This window comes from Leucoraja erinacea, chromosome 2 (assembly GCF_028641065.1).
Source record: "Leucoraja erinacea ecotype New England chromosome 2, Leri_hhj_1, whole genome shotgun sequence".
Taxonomy (NCBI): domain Eukaryota; kingdom Metazoa; phylum Chordata; class Chondrichthyes; order Rajiformes; family Rajidae; genus Leucoraja; species Leucoraja erinaceus.
Window position 1 is genome coordinate 119,491,382 of NC_073378.1, and position 17,303 is coordinate 119,508,684.

A 17,303-nucleotide genomic window follows, 5' to 3' on the forward strand; every position below is an offset into this window, starting at 1 on the left:
GGTCATTCCTATAAAGAAAGAAACACAGCAGTTAATTTCCTACAATGCAGTAAGATAAAATTTAATGTCATTGACATTGGTGAAGGCTGGTATTGATCGGGATATATAAGATCTAACTTAACATCTTAGTGGGGAGTGTTTCCAATCTTGCAGCACTCCTCAACACTCCAGAGTCAATCTAGATATTCTGCTTAAGTCCCCGTAGAAAACCTTCAGATTCAGGATGGACAGAAAAAGTAAAATTTTAGCAAAATCTCATTATGGTATGTGGAATGAGACATCATAAATATTTAAGTTGTTGTAATCTGCCTGAACTAACAAGTTTGAAATGGGTTTACTTTATTTTACTAGTGTTCAATTATTTTTATACTATGTGCTGCACATTTAAATGGAACATTCCAGTTTGTATTGCTTATACAGAAAACACCAAGAATCGAGTATCTGATTCACTCGTTTTGGAATGCAAGCAGGGTGCAGCATGCAAGCAGGATGTGTGGGGTGGGTGTTCTTTCACCACTGGATTTGGAGTTTTCTGACTGAGAGTCAGGGACAAGAGTACGTTTGCAGCTGGGGCCTGGGTCCTTTCATACTCGGTGTTTCACTGGAATATTTAATATTACAGTCCAACATCTTTTTTTTTTAAAGAAGTGAGTTTGAAACCTAATAGGAATAACTTCCAAACGTGTGGAAAAGCATCTAATTTGGTGCAACTAATATCCCAACATAGCTGAATTATTGAGCTTTACTGTTTTAACTTTTCAACTTTGTATCGTGCCCTGTAACTCAATATTGACAGACAAAACATATTCTAAATACAAGCAACTGATTCTCTGGGGAAATGCAAACCATTTACTTTATTCTGTTTAAAGCATAAAACATAGAATGTTCACATTTGAAAATCAACTGAGGAGTACTAATTAATCGTAAATGGCAGCACCCTTGTGAATGTTATAGGTCCGAGATCAAGGAGTGCAGGTATTTGGTTCCGTGAAAGTGGCTCTGTCTGTCTGTCTCCCTCTCACCCCTCCCTCTATCTCCCCCCTTTTTCTTTTCCTCCCTCCCTCCCTCCCTCTCTGCCTCTCCTCTTGCTCCCCATCTCCCTCCTTCCTCTCTCCCTCCCTCTCGGCCCCTTGAGCCCACCCACCTTTCTGTAAAATCAAGGCAATCCCAATGTAACTGCAATGCCACCGCCCACTGGTAACTTTTCACCACTAGGCTTATCCAGAATTCTACCACGGCCTGAACAATAATCAAAGGCTCAACTTCCACTGAGAAAGAGAATCCCAAAGTCTCATTGTTAGAGAATTTTCCCGAACACCCTGTGACCCATAGTGCTGTGGCCATAGCGCTATGTTTAAAGCCCACAGCACTGCAGCCAATAGAGCTATAATTAGAACCCAATAGCGCTGCAGCCGTCAGCTCATTGTTTAAATTCCCACACGTTAAACTAGTACGAGCTGCCAGAGTAAACTATAGAAGTGGATACAATTAGGACTTTAAAAGGCATAATCATATATGTTTAGGAAATAGTCAGAGGGATATGGGCCAAACACAGACTTCTGGTTCTGAATTAAAACTTTGTCGGCATAGTCAAGTTGGGCCACAGGGCCTGTTGCCATGCGATATAACTGCATGCTTCAATGACCTAAATTTCAATTAGTGCTCTGGAAATTAATTTTATTTTGCAATATAATATGCTGGTGTATATATTTGCGAAGTGGACTCTACAATAATAATGCAAAAGACTGAAAAATTGCATCCAAATAATATAAGCAACTGAAAGTTGAATTAATTCTGACTTTATCATCTTAAATTGGCTTTGCTTTAAGGCAATACTCTATTTTAGTTTAGCAGTGATGATTGATTATAGTGGTGTTTGTGGTTTCTCCCATAGGTTCATGTCTCGCCTTCACAGTATGCATCCAAAGGACGCCAATCGGCAGTTGGGACTTGCGGTAAAAGACGGACTGATTGTTGAAACGTTGACTGTGGGCTGTAAGGGTTCAAAGGCAGGCATCGAACAGGAAGGATATTGGCTACCTGGGGATGAGATTGTAAGCATTTTTTTATCCAGCATTGGCCACTTGTAGTGGCTTATAGAACCTGAAAAGAATTTGCTCCCAAGAAAAAGGACGCAGTTACTTGCAAGGATGTAAAATCATAGTTTTAGAACAGTAAAGCTGCATTATATTACGGCATAATTGTGTGAATTTAAAAATCCTCTTTTGAAGGAGCATGATTTATGAAACCGTGATCTGGTGTAAAAATGGGCAAGTACAATGACACAGAGAAAATGGTTCTGAATGTTTACTTAGATTGTGCCTACTCTCTTTAGGTCATCTGAAGTGCATCATCCTGTGCAGTCGTATGTGATTTTACAACCCAAGTAAGCCTGCAAGATTGGTCACTAGTGCTGTAGGCACATCCTTGAAAATTCACGGTTTTCAGTGTTCAAGACAACTTCTATAATACTGATCACGCAATAAATGATCATTTAGGAAACATGACTGAAATTTATCATTCTATGAAACTTGATAGAATGTTTATATCTTTAATAAATGCATTTTTGGTGTATTTAAAAAGAAACACCTTTTTGCAGAAATATTTCTTGTAGTATACTGCAGCTTTCAATATTGTGTAACTATAGTTACAGTTGTCTCCAAATCAGAAGTTGTTTGACACTGATAGGGCCTACAAATTGCATGTTGCATATCAATGACTTTACAAGTCCATTTTGTTGGCTTTCAGCTTTAAAATAAAATAATCTAGAAAAGGCCAATGAATCTATGATATAATGTTTGTTTCAGTAAGTTTTAGGAAGCTGTTTATTTGCTGATGATAACCCAATTTTCCTTAATGAGTAACTGCTGCTGGGCAAGTTGAGAACAGGACTTTAAAGAGGTTGCAGGCCAAGTTGATGCAATTCAGACAAATTGGTAATCATAATTGTTTAATTATTGGAGGCAAGACTGGGTCAAATTCATTGTTTTGCATAAGTTGTTTAAAAATGCTTTGGATTTTTTATATATATATATATATATATATATATATATATATATATATATATATATATATATATATATATATATATATATATATTATCTATTTATTTATTTATGAGAGAGAGAGAGCGCATGAGAGAGAGAGAGAGAGCGCGAGAGAGAGTGTAATGGCTTCATAACTCATTCAAAATTTATACATGCTACTGTTAACTCAATATAATTTTCACCATTGGCCACAGTTATTTGCTTAGCAAATAGTTTTATATTTTTCCCCTCTTCCAGCAGTATGGCTTTAAAAATGGATCGAAACCAGTATGTTTCACAAACATCAAAAGTCAGTCAAGTCACTTAAGTGCAAATTGTATCAAGGCAAAGCATGATTGTGGTGTGGGGGGTGGATTTGACGTTAAAATGTTTGCCACTTGCAGCCTGTAAATCTAAATGTGTTTCCCATCATATAAAAATAAAAATGAATGAATGGATACTCAATTATTCACCATTTTCAATGAAAAAAATATTTTCTTGTCTCTTAAAATCAGTTAAAGTTTGAACAGTTGCACCGCTCAGAAACGGGCACTTTAGCCCAACTTGTCCATGCGAACCAAGGTGCCTATATGAGCTAGTACCATTTGTTTGCATTTGGCCCACATCTCAATAACTTTTTCCATCCATGTACCTGTCCAAATTGTCTTTTAGACATTATAATTGTACCCATCTTTACTGCTTCATTTTGGCAGCTCAGGAATGCCACCCTCTGTGTGGAAAACCTGCTCTTATGGTTCCCTTCATATATTTCTCCTCCAACTTAAACCTACGCCCTACTCTTCTGGACTTCTCTAACCTAGGAAAAAGACCGTGACCAATCACTTCATGCTCCTCATGCTTTTGTATACCAGCACATGGGTCACCCTTTGGCTCCTTTTGCTCCAGGAAAAACAGCCCCAGTCTCTCATAATTTAAACCCTCCAGTCCTGACATCATCCTTGTGAATCTTTTCTGCTCCCTCTAGCCTCAGATCTTTTCTATAGCATGGCAACCTGTACTTCACCCTTTACTCCCAAGTGTGGTCTCAACAAGTCCTAACTCTTCTCAGTGCCCTGATGGACGATGGAACCATGCCATATACCATTTTCACCACCCTTTGTCAACTCTACAACATTTCCCAGGGCCCTACCATTCACTGTGTACATCCTGCCTTGGTTTAACTTCCCAAAATGCATCACTTGACATTTGTCCAAGTTAAATTCCATCTGCCATTCATCTGCCCACTTTCCCAATTAATCTTGATCCTGGTGTAAACATAAACAACCATCTTCACTGTCCACCACACTACCAGTTGAGGTGTCATCCGCATACTTATTAACCATGTTAACAACATTGTCATCTACAATAATAATTTGGATGACAAACAAAGGTGAACTCGGCACCAATCCTTGCGCAACAGCACTTGTTGTGGTCCTCCAATCTAAATTACAACCCTGCACTATCACCCTCTGACTCCTTCCACCAATCCAATTCGGCCTTTCGGTCTGAAGAAGGGTTTCGGCCCGAAAAGTTGCCTATTTCCTTCGCTCCATAGATGCTGCTGCACCCGCTGAGTTTCTCCAGCATTTTTGTGTACCTTCAGCCTTTCCATTCCAGCTCATTATGGATCCCATGTGCCCTTGCAGACCAATCTGCCATGTGGGTCTTTGCCCGCCAATTTTCCTTTTGAAGGGTACTCTCGCATCTTATAGTCGAAAGATCCCAGCTGCCTATATCTGACATATGCCTCTGTTTGCTTGACCAGAGACTCAATTTTCTTCCTCAGCCAGGATTCCTTATTGATGCCAGCTTTGTATTTCATTCTAAAAGAACATATTAGCCTTATCTCACTTTACCTATCTCACTTTTTCAAAGCTTTCCACTTATCCCGGTTGATTAACAGCCTCTCCTAATCAACTTTTGCATGATCTTTTTATGTTTTTGCCAAGTGTCTCCAAAGTTGATCTGAAAGCAAGGAATATGATCCATCTTCAGGAAGTTGTTATATGCTGCTTGGATTTTGCGCTTGGATTCATTGGAACATTTGTGGTATTGATGTTAAAGAGAAGAGTTGTTCAGCTGACATTGTTTGAGGGCAAAGGAAATTTAGCTAGTGTGATCAGAAGTGTCGGCTTCGGGTGAGGCCAGCAGTCCTGCGAAACACAGACAGTTTGTGCTTGTTAAAATTGAACTATTTAGCTCCCTGCTGCATACGTTGAGGATTTTTACCACCATTCGGGCATCGAGCTCAAGGCCCCATACCACTTTGTCCTGATCCCTCATAATTTGTACATCTACGTTAAATCCCCCTTTAGCAACCTTTTTGTTTCAAAATAAACAACCACATCATCGCTGTCTCACCTCATAACTATAATTCTCCCTGAAACATTCTTGCCTCTCCCTTGCCCATTCTCTGGTGCAGTACATTCCTGAGTGTGGTGACTAGCTCTAGCATTACTCTAGCTGGGCTGTATGCCATTTCAGAGTAACTTCCTGGTTCTGTGTTCAATGTCTCTGCCAGCATCACCAAGCATCTGATATGCTTCTTCCATCAGCAATCTATCATGTCCTACTATCTTCAATGATTTGCACCAGTTTCCCTCATTTCCTTTATCCCTTAAGTTTTTTTTCATTTGGAATTTTGTCAAACACTTCCTAAAAACCACACACAGGTTAAAATTACGCCCTCGTCAAAACCAGGCTTCTTAAAGCTCCCTTTCTCTGCATTGAACCTTTTGGGAACATTATAAACTTGAAGCTGATGATCGCACACTAGCAGAACCATTCATTTGTAGAAAATGATTAACGGAGGAAAATGGCTGATGTATACTGGTAATATGCGGCTTGTTCAAAAAGCTGCCAATTCTGGAAATCTGAAATAAAAACAGAATTTTCGAAATCCTCACCAGGTTAGACAGTATATTATTTGATATTAGTGGCACAGATGTTTAATAAGGTTTTAAAATGTGTGTCCACAATGGTTTTAGGAAAACCTATTTTTTTGCTGCATGTGATGAAAGAAGTCAGAACTGCTCTTGTTGAATTTTCATGTTAGATTGCCCAGCTTATTTGCAATAAAAGCCCTAGCAAAACTGAAGTATGTTTGATCAAGCGGTAAACTAAGGAATAGAATTTTAATTTTAGAGCTAATATAATTTTAGTGACAGTTAGTGACATTTATACTTGCATAGTGCCGTGAATTATATTTGGTGTCCAGGGGCTGTTGCTTAATACAAAATTTAAAGTGACATCAATGCTGTTTTGCAACCAATGTTATAATATTTTAATGCTACATCTGATTTCCATCCTTCTCCCCATATCTGTGTCTGTTCACTTAGAACTACTTTGAATTGGATTAATTTTAGCTTGGTCTAAAGTAAAATGCACTTTCCATTGCAGGACTGGAATGCAGAAAACCATGACTGGTATTGCATGGAGTGTCACATGGCAGGAGAGGTCTTAACTTGTGATTCCTGCTTCCGAGTGTATCATCCAAAATGTCTACCTGATGAATTCCGGCCACAGGATAGCAGTTCACATTGGCAGTGCCAAGTGTGCAGGGTGAGTGTCATCTGTTTACAATATAATTTTTTTTAAATAAAGCAAGCGCAGCATTTTTCGTAAGTCTGCATATTTTTCCCCCGATTCTCATGACATTTGTAAAAATACAAGTTGTATGATTTTGTTTCAATTACATTTAATAGCCTGAAAAGATTATAAATTCTGCATTAGACACAAAAAGACAGGCAGCATCTCCGGAGAGAAGGAATGGGCGACGTTTCAGGTCGAGACCCTTCAGGCTAGTCCGGGGAAAGGGAAACGAGAGATATAGACGATGATGTAGAGAGATCTAGAACAATGAATGAAAGATATACAAATAAGTAACGATGACAAAGGAAACGGCCATTGTTAACCGTTTGCAGCTTATAAAATAAGAACTATGACTCGCCCAGAAATTAGGTTTAGGACAAGTAGCTGAGGTTAATAGGATGGGATGCAAACCCATTTTTAAGTTTCCCATTTTAAGACTACTTCGTACAATGATATAACCAGAGATGCTCATTATCTAGAGAGCCAGAGTGATAATTGTTTGAATTGAGTGTCTATCGTAATTTTGAAAATGGTGTAATTTATCTTGACAGGAAATTTTATTTCTGTACTTCATACATTTGAAATAGTTGGCATTCTGTTCTCCAATGGTACAAAATTAGATTGTTATCATATATGGGATGATTATTTAATATGGAAGGAGTGTCCCCAAGGAAAGCTTGGTTGAGTATTTTAGGGGAAGTTCATATTAAATTGGCTGAGCGAGGCACAGTAAGGTAATATTGAATAGGGTTCAATAAGATAGAGAAACGGCTGGCAGATATTTCTCATGTCAGAGCAAGTAATAGGGAGGTTTTAGATAGAACAAAGCAAAGAGCACAAGACAGTCAAAGGACGTTTATAATGTGGATGCATGACTTCACAAAGCAGATTAAATAAAGTTGGTGAACTGTAGGGAGAATTAACCATATGACATTTCAAGGTTGTAGCAATGTCAGAGATCTGGCTTAAAACAAAGGGAGGGAATAGCGTTTAAATATTTTGGGTACCAAGTGCTCCGGAAATAACAATACTGGGAGGAAGTAGATGCAGTAACAGTATAAACTGAAAGGAATATTACAGAGCAGAAGAGGGAATGCATTGAAGTGATCAAGGACAAAATCTCATGGTTTAGTGTTTTGGAACAATAGATTTGTGGTTAAACCTCTGGAAAAAGTATAAATCACCAATTTTTCAATGAAATTGCAGAATTGTTTAAGAATCAAGATTAATGATGACATTAGGCCTTGACAGTCTAAATATAGAATGGGATTACGTGTATTAGAGGAGCAAATATGTTGGGGAATTGCATTACCATGTAGGTATATTTCAACTCGGGTTGTAGTTAGTGATTTTTAACTTCCCTAAGAATTTGTTAAGTGCCTCCAGGAACATGCGACAGTAAGGGAGCACTTTGGACAAGTGATCATGATTCTATTAGTTTTTAAATAGTTGTGGAATTAGATAGGATTGGTCCGCAAGATTACATCCTCAATAGGACATTGGCTAATTTTGATGGCATCAGGCAGGGACTTGCAAAGGTTGAGTGGGAGAAGACATTGGCAAGCAAAGGGACATCTGGGAAGTAGGCGGCTTTTAAAAGTGAGATTGGATGAGTTCGGAGCCACCATGTTTGTGTTAGAGTGAAGAGTAAGGCTGGCAAGATTAGGGAATCCGAGTTGACATAGAACCCCTGGTCAGTAAAACACAGAAGGCGCATGTAAGGCTGAGACAGCTGGGATCAAGTGAACTCTTTTAGTATAAGGAAGATAAGAGAAGACTTAAGAAGGATATTATAAAGGCAAATAGGAGACGTGGCAGATAAACGGAGGTGAAACCTAAAACATTCTACGTTTATTGAGACTGAAAGTTAACTAGGGAGATAATAGGGAGGATTAATATGGACATTTATTGTGGGGCTCGGAGAAATGAGCGAGGCCCAAAATGAATGCTTTTCAGATGTATTTACTATAGAGGACATGAAAGCTGGTGAGTTCATGGCCGTAAACATGATCCATATCCCTCCATTCCTTGAAGATGCATGTGCCTACCTAAAAGCCTCTTAAACGCCATTATAGTTTTTGCTTCCGGCACCATCCGTGACATCACCTTGCAGGCTCCCTCCATCCTTTGCATTAAAGCAAAAGTTGCCCTACAAGTCTCCTTTAAATATTTCCCCTCTTATATTAAAGCTATGTCCTCTAATATTTAATATTTCCACCCTGGGGAAAAGGTACTGACTGTACCCTCCGTATGCCTCTCATAATTAAAAAAAAAATCAATTCTGTCCCCCCTCAGCATAGAATATCGAGGGAAACAAGGGATAAAATTGCTGGGGCCCTGACAGACATTTTTGTACCTTCAATAGAGACGGGTAAAGTACCAGAAGTTTGGAGGATAGCTCATTTTGTGGCTTTATTTAATAAGGGCTACAATGACAAGCCTGTGAGTCTCATATCAGTTGTGTGAAAGTTATTGGAAGGGATTCTGAGAGACAATACATATTTGCATTACAAAGGCAAGGGTTGATTAGGCGTTATCAGCATGGTTTTGTACGTGGGAAATTGTCTCATTAGTTTCATTCAGTTTTTAGTAGACGAGTAGGAAGATTGACAAAGGTGGGACTATAAATGTTTTAAGATGTATACATTTTCAGGTAGTTATGAAAAAGGATAAGATCTTGGGAGGGGGGTAAAGTAATAAATGCTGATTAAAGTTCAGGTCTGGCACGTTCCAGTAAGGATGACAAAATAAGGGATATTTGGATGACTAGGGAGGTTGTAAATTAGGTGGAAAAGGAAAAAGAAGCCTATGTAAGGTTTAGGAAGATGAAATAAGACGGGGCCTTTTGAGGAATATAAAGCAAACAGGAAGGAACTCAAGCAGACAATCAGAAGGGCCATAAAGGGCCAGGGATGTTGTCTATATGGACTTCAAGGCATTTGATGATATCATGGTAGGCTGATCCACAAGATTAAGATGCATTGGGGTCACTATGATTCACAAATGGCTTACTCATAGACGATAGTGGTAGTGTTGGAAGGGTGTTGCTATGGCTGGAGGCTGTGACTAGTGGAGTTCCGCTGAGATCTATGGTGAAATTTTCTGTTTGGGATGTATATAGACGACTTGGATGTAAATGTAGATGGGTTGGTTGGTAGGTTTGTGGATGGCACTAAAATTGGTGGAGTTACAGACATTGAGGAAGACTATGTCAAAGGATACAGCAGGATAGCAGGTCATTTACAGATACGATTCAGATTCAGATTCAACTTTAATTGTCATTGTCAGTGTACAGTACAGAGACAACGGAATGCATTTAGCATCTCCCTGGAAGAGCGACATAGCATATGATTTGAATAAATATTTACATTAGCATATATACAGACATAGTGTTTTTCCTGTGGGAGGAGTGGCCAGGGGAGGGGGGGGAGGTGGTGGTGATTGGCAGTCACCGAGGTACGTTGTTGAGTAGAGTGACAGCTGCCGGGAAGAAGCTGTTCCTCGACCTGCTGGTCCGGCAACGGAGAGACCTGTAGCGCCTCCCGGATGGTAGGAGGGTAAACAGTCCATGGTTGGGGTGAGAGCAGTCCTTGGCGATGCTGAGCGCCCTCCGCAGACAACGCTTGCTTTGGACAGACTCAATGGAGGGGAGTGAGGAACCGGTGATGCGTTGGGCAATTTTCACCACCCTCTGCAAGGCCTTCCGGTCGGAGACAGAGCAGTTGCCATACCATACTGTGATACAGTTGGTAAAGATGCTCTCAATGGTGCAGCAGTAGAAGTTCACCAGGATCTGAGGAGACAGATGGACCTTCTTCAGTCTCCTCAGGAAGAAGAGATGCTGGTGAGCCTTCTTGATCAGAGTAGAGGTATTGTGGGTCCAAGAGAGGTCATCGGAGATGTTAACACCCAGGAACCTGAAGCTCGAAACACGTTCCACCTCTGTCCCGTTAATGTGGATGGGGGTGTGCGTGCTGCCCCTGGACTTCCTGAAGTCTACAATGAGCTCCTTGGTCTTTTTGGAGTTAAGGGCCAGGTTGTTGTCAGCGCACCATGCTGCTAGGAGCTGGACCTCCTCCCTGTAGGCCGACTCATCGTTGTTGCTGATGAGGCCAATCACCGTTGTATCATCTGCATACTTGATGATGGTGTTAGTACCATGTACAGGTGTGCAGTCATAGGTGAAGAGGGAGTAGAGGAGGGGGCTCAGCACACAGCCCTGTGGAACGCCGGTGTTCAGGGTGAGGGTTGAAGAGGTGTGCTTGTCTAACCTAACAGACTGGGGTCTGTTGGTTAGAAAGTCCAGTATCCAGTTGCAGAGGGAGGGGTCGATGCCCAGGTTACCGAGTTTGGTGATCAGTTTAGATGGTATAATGGTGTTGAATGCTGAGCTGTAATCGATGAACAGCATTCTTACGTAAGTGTCTCTGTTGTCGAGGTGGGAGAGGGCGGAGTGAAGTGCCGTTGAGATGGCATCCTCCGTACTCCTGTTCTTGCGGTAGGCAAACTGATAGGGATCCAGTGTGGGGGGGTAGGCAGCTTTTGAGGTGTGCCAGGACCAGCCTCTCGAAGCACTTGGTGATTATGGGAGTAAGTGCAACTGGGCGGAAGTCGTTGAGACTTGCCGCAGTGGAGTGTTTTGGCACCGGCACGATGGAGGTGGTTTTAAGGCGCGTTGGGACAACTGCTTGGGCAAGTGACAGGTTGAAGATGTCAGTCCAGACGTCTGTCAGCTGCGCAGCACAGGCCCTGAGGATGCGCCCGGGGATGCCGTCGGGGCCAGCAGCCTTACGTGCATTAGTCCTACTCAGTGCCACGTACACGTCGTAGGGGGTGAGTGTGAGGGGTTGGTGATCAGCAGGTAGCACAGCCTTGATGGCTGTCTCTAGATTGTCCCCGTCGAATAGAATAGAATATAGAATAGTTTCTTTATTGTCATTGTAACATGAACCATGTACAACGAAATTTAAAAATGTCAGCCAGTCAGTGCACCATTCAAACATTTCTAAAAGCTAACGATACATACAAGATAAAATTATTAAGCTCCTCAAGGAAGGAGGCGTCGCTGGATGTGGGGGTGGTGTTGGAGGGTCTATAGTCCGTGATGGCCTGGATACCTTGCCACATGCGTCGGGGGTCGGAGTTGTTATTGAAGTGCTCCTCAATCCTGAGCTTATGGCAGTGCTTGGCCTTCTTGATGCGGAAAAATGGCAGATGGAGATTAATCCGAGCATGTGTGAGATGTTGAATTTTGGGAGGTCAAAACGTATGGGATGATGAGACAGAACGCAGGAAGGAAGTGGAGAGCTTAGTAATATGCTTAGTAATGAGAACAATTTCTCCCCCAATTTCAGCAAGAGAAAAGAGCTAGTTAGTGACTTCAGGAAGCGAGGTGGCGTACAAGCCCCAGTCAGCATCAATGATGCCGAAGTGGAAATGGTGTAGATATCATTAACAATTTATCCTGGACCAACCACATTGAAGCTATGGCCAAGAAAGCATTACAACGCCTCTACTTCCTCAGAAGACCAAAGATGTTTAGCATGTCTCCAACTACTCTTACGTCTACAGATGCGTCGTAAAAAGCACCTGATCGGGATGCATCACAACTATCACAATTTGACATCATGACATTGCAGATTGTTGTGGATACCAGCCAGTCGATCACACAAAATAGCCTCTTTCCATCCCCACCCCCATTTCACCTCCATCTACTATTCACGCTACCTTGGGGAAAGCAGCCAACATAATCAAGGGGCTTTTTCACCCCAGTCATTCCCTCTTCCCCCCCCCCCCCCCCCCCCTCCCCTATTGGGCAGAAGATACAAAACCTTGAAAACGCATACCTCTAAATTAGGAACAGCTTCTTCCCTTACGTTATCAGACCACTGAACGGACCTGCCACAAATTGGGGTGTAGTTCCGATCTTCCAACTTGTCTCATTGCAGACTTGCACTCTTTTTTAATCTGCACTTTCTTTGTAACTGTAATGCTACAATGCTGTAACACTATATTCTGACCAACCTAAATTCAACACTTTACACTTGCTTGGATTAAAATGATGGTATGCTTGCCTTCATCATTTGCGGCATTGAGTAAACGAGAGTCATGGAGTCATGTTTGCAGTTATATATAACTTTAGTGAGCTGCATTTGGAGTATGCAGCCTCGTTTGGAGGAAATTGGAGATTGTTAGAAGGGAACTTCCTCAGTGTTCAAACAAAATGGTTGTTCACTTTCCTGCAAAAATGTTGAATGAGGGGAAAGAATATTGTGTGCAATTCCGGTTGCCCCTCTAATGGAAGGATGTGGATGGTTTGGAGAGGGTGCAGAAGAGCTTTATCAGAATGCTGCCTAGATTAGAGGGTATGAGCACAAGAGAGGTTGAAAAAACGTGGATTGCTTTCTCTGTAAAATCATTGGTGGTGGAGAGACCTGATAAGTATATCAAATTATGAGTCAAAATTTATGCTCAAAGTGGAAATGCCAAAGACTAGATGGCATAGCTTTGAGTTTAAAGGAGATGTGTGGGGCAAGTTTTTACACAGAGTGGTTGCCTTAAAGGTGCTACCAGTGGTGATGGTGAATGCAGATACGATAGTGCAGTTTAACAAATTTTAAACAGATAAAGGTTAAATGGATTGGTGGGAATGGAGGGATATAGATCACAAATGGCCAGAGGAGATTAGTTAATCTGGGCATCTTATTTGGCACATTCTTTGGCTGGAGGGATGATTCCTATACTATACTGTTCGATGTTTTATGTTGTCAACGAAGCCTTCGATACAGTTCCTCATAATAGGATGGGATTCAGGGTGCGCTAGCCAATCGGGTACAAAATGAGTATGGCAGTAGCCAAAGATAGTAGAGGGGAGTTTTTTCCAATTGGAGGCTTGCGACCAATGGTGAGCTGCAGGAATCTGAGGTGCATCTACAGTTTGTCATTTACATTAATTTTTTGGATGAGCATATAGGTGGCATGATGAATAAGTTTGCAGATGACATCAAAATTAACAGTGCAGAGGTCAGTGAAAAAAGGTGTCGTATCATTACGACAGGATATTAATCACCAGGAAAGTGGACAAAGGAATGGCAGATGGGGCGTAACTCATAACAAGTGCAAAGTGATGCATTTTGGGGAGTTACATTAGGAGTGGACAAAGTGAATGGCAGGGCCCCGGGGAGCATACAGACCTTGGGGTACAAGTATTCAGTTCCCAGAAAGTGGTATGACAGGTAGATAGGATGATGAAGAAGAAACCATTATAGCATGCATACCATCATCTTCCATTCCATTGAATAGAATAGTTGGGATGTCGTATTACAGTTAAACAAAACGTTGCTTAGACTGCACCTGGAGAGCTGTGTGTAGTTCTGATCACAACACTTTTGGAATGATGTGGTAGAGAGGGTACAGAAGTGATTTACAAAGATGTTGTCTGAACCAGAGTGCTTGATTTACAGGCAGATTGGATAAGCTGGGACTGTTTTCCCTGGAGCGAAAGAGGCTGACAGGTGATCTCTTCGAGGTTTATAACATTGTGGGGGATCACAGCCTTTTTCCCTGGTTAAGGTATTCTAAAAGTAGAGAGCGTAGGATTAATTGAATTGAATTGAATTGAATCCTTTATTTGTCATTCAGACCTTTCGGTCTGAACGAAATGTCGTTGCCTGCAGCCATACATGTAATAATAAACAACACACAATAAACACAAATTAACATCCACCACAGTGAGTTCACCAAGGACCACCTCACTGTGATGGAGGCAAAAATCTTAGGGTTGCTGTCTCTTCCCTCCTCTTCTCCCTCAGCGCTGAGGCGATACCCCACCGGGCGGATGGTAAGTCAGTCCTGCGGTTCAAGCTCCACGGCCCAGGGGTGGTCGAAGCTGCCGCCCTCCAGTCCAGCGGATGCAGTTGTTGCCACGGGAGCTCCGGAAAACAGGCATCAACCTGTGACCCGCGAGCTCCCGACGATGTTATCCACTGGCCCCGGATTCAGGTCGCCGCGACCAGAACGCCGCCTCAGCCACCGGAGCACCGTCTCCGCCCCGCACCGGGCCGCCCACACGGGAGCGCCTTCCAGCCCCGCACCGGGCCGCCCCACGGGAGCGCCTTCCAGCCGGGAGCCAGGCCGCCCTCACAGGAGTGTTTCGGCCCCGCGCCGTCCACCCTCACCGGAGCGCCGCCGCAGCTCGAAGACGGCCAGCCTCGCGTTGGTGAGTCCTGGCTGGCTCTACCTCCTGGCTCTACCTCCATTAGGCCTCAGCTCAGACGGGGAAGAGAAGGGGGATATGACAAGAAAGTCGCATTCCCCCGAAGGGAGAGACAGAAAGCCCTGTTTCACACATAACACAACCTAATAACCAAAAGTTTAACTGAACAAGACAAAAAAAACAACACAAAAAACAATAGACAGACAGACTGCAGGCGAGCCGCAGTCGTTTCACAGTGCCGCCACTTCCGGATTAAGTTGAGAGGAAGAAATATTTAAATGGGAACTGAGGGACTAGTTTTGGCTGATGTGTATGTGGAACATGAGGACGCGATGGAGGCAGATGATATCATGCTTCAATAAACATTTGGACATCTACTTTAACAGAAAAGAATGAAAGTGATATGGGACAATTGCTGGCAAGTGTTAGATAGATATCTTGGTCATATGGACGAGTTAAACCAAGGGGCCCATTTGTTTAACTCTGACTCTGCTAACTACCAGGAACAGGCTATTTTAGATTTGGTCATGAGTTAGAAGAAAAGATTAATAACAGATTTTGTGGTTAAAGAACACTTAGTGACCAATTCCAAATGCAGTTTGAGGGTGAACAATGCAGACCAAAGTTATTGTCATAGGTCGTAAATTCATACAATACGGGGATTGGGTTCTTTGGCCTAACTCAATCTTACAAACTCAATCTTGTTTGGTCCAAATCCCTCAACTTTTCCTGTCCATGTAACTGTCTAAAATTATTTTAACCGTCTTCATTTTGCCTACCTCTACAGCTTCCTCTGGTAGCTTATTCCATATAAAAGCCACTTTTTGCGTGAAGAAATTGCCCCTTGGGTCTCTTGAATCTTTCCCCTCTCACCAATGCCCTCTAGTTCTGAACTCCATTACTCTTGGAAAGACTGTGACCATTCACCTTATCTGTGCCTCTCACGGTTGTGTGTAAGATCACCCCTCTGCCTCTTCTGCTCAAGGAAAGATGTCCCAACCTATCTAACCTCCTAACTCAAGCTCGCGAGACCTGGTATAATGCTGGTGAAACATTGTTTTATCATTTCCAGCTTAATGACACCCTTCCTATAGCAGGGTGATACTCCATACACAACACTCCAAATCTGGCCTCACTGTAGTCTTGAACATCTGTAATTTGATGTCCCAACTCCTGTACTTAATGCCCTGAACACTCTGTCAACCTGTGTCACTACTTTCAGGGAACTGCGTATCTGTAGGTCATGGTCTCTCAGCTCAGCAAGATTCTCCAGGGCCCTACCATTTGCTATGAAAACCCTACCTCGGTTTGACTTACTAATATGCACCACCTCACATTTGACAGTTAAATTCAATTTTCCTTGGCTTAATTCCCTCTTTTAACCATATCCTTTAATAAATTTAGATAAGCTTCCTCACTGTCGACTATACCACCTATTTTGGTGTCGTTGCAATGGTTAATATAGATGACAAACAATAATGGACCCAGCATAGATCCCTGTGGCACACTGGTGGTTAGAGGCCTTCAATTGAAAAATAATTATCAGCTACCACTCTCTGACCTTTTTCGCCAAGCTAATTTTGAAATTGGTGGGGTAGCTCATCCGGGGTACCATGTGATCTAGCCACCCGTCTCCATTGCCATGCAAGAATTTGTCAAAGGCCTTGCTAAAGTCCATATAAATGACGTCCATTGTTTTGCAGATCAGTGCTCTTAGTGAACTCTTCAAAAAGAACCGTATCAAATTTGTGAGGCGTCATTTCCTATGCATTTTAGCTTAAGTAAGGGAGATCATAACACTATGATAGTTAAGTTGTCAAAGTTGAATGGCAGAGATAAGTAACGACCGATTATAGGATAAACAGTGGCAGGTATTCAAACAGATGGTCCAAAACGCTCAAATAATTTATCTAAATTGGAAAGAGGGATTCCATGAGAAAGCCACAATCTATGGCTCACAAAGGAGGTTGAGGATAATATTAAATTGAAAAAGCAGGGTATACAGAGTGGCAAAAGCAAGTGGTAGGCCAGAAGATTGGGAAGCTTTTAGAATTAAAAAGACAAAAAAGCACAAGAAGGGCGAAAATTGATTTTGAGAGAAATTTTGTGTACAATTTCAAATCCCGCATAAAGGGCCTGTCCCACTTGCCGATTTTTTTTCAGCGACTGTCAGCATCATTGACTGACGTATCAGGTCACCGAAAAAGTTGTGGCGTGATAGAGTATTGACTCGTGGTGTTTCCTCAAGTGTCGCAACATTTTTCTTGTCGCCACTGGATTTTGAAATGTATAGTTTGTGACTTTATTCGAAGCAGAATAATATGCGAGTGCTTCATTGAGCATAATTCCAACTGGTAACTACACACTTCGTCCGAGCACATTATTGCACACATCATGCAAGCCATCTTAAATGACCACCTAAACTGTCATTTGGCAACCTATAAAGCTGCCTAGGTAGAGAAAAAAAGTGA

General features: G+C 42.0%; 1 protein-coding gene across 8 annotated transcripts in view; it reads left to right on the forward strand.

Annotated features, from left to right (window-relative positions):
- Positions 1-17,303, forward strand: part of zmynd11 (zinc finger, MYND-type containing 11) — a 129,854-nt gene that overhangs the window by 46,438 nt on the left and 66,113 nt on the right. For 6 of the 8 annotated variants that reach the window (XM_055664642.1, XM_055664628.1, XM_055664648.1 and 3 more), the window contains 2 exons: positions 1,895-2,054; positions 6,426-6,587. In XM_055664642.1, the coding sequence (XP_055520617.1) occupies positions 1,895-2,054; positions 6,426-6,587 (322 nt within the window). Of the gene's footprint in view, positions 1-1,894; positions 2,055-2,324; positions 2,387-6,425; positions 6,588-17,303 lie in introns of those variants that run through there. The other 2 variants (XM_055664672.1, XM_055664666.1) reach the window with 2 other exon arrangements.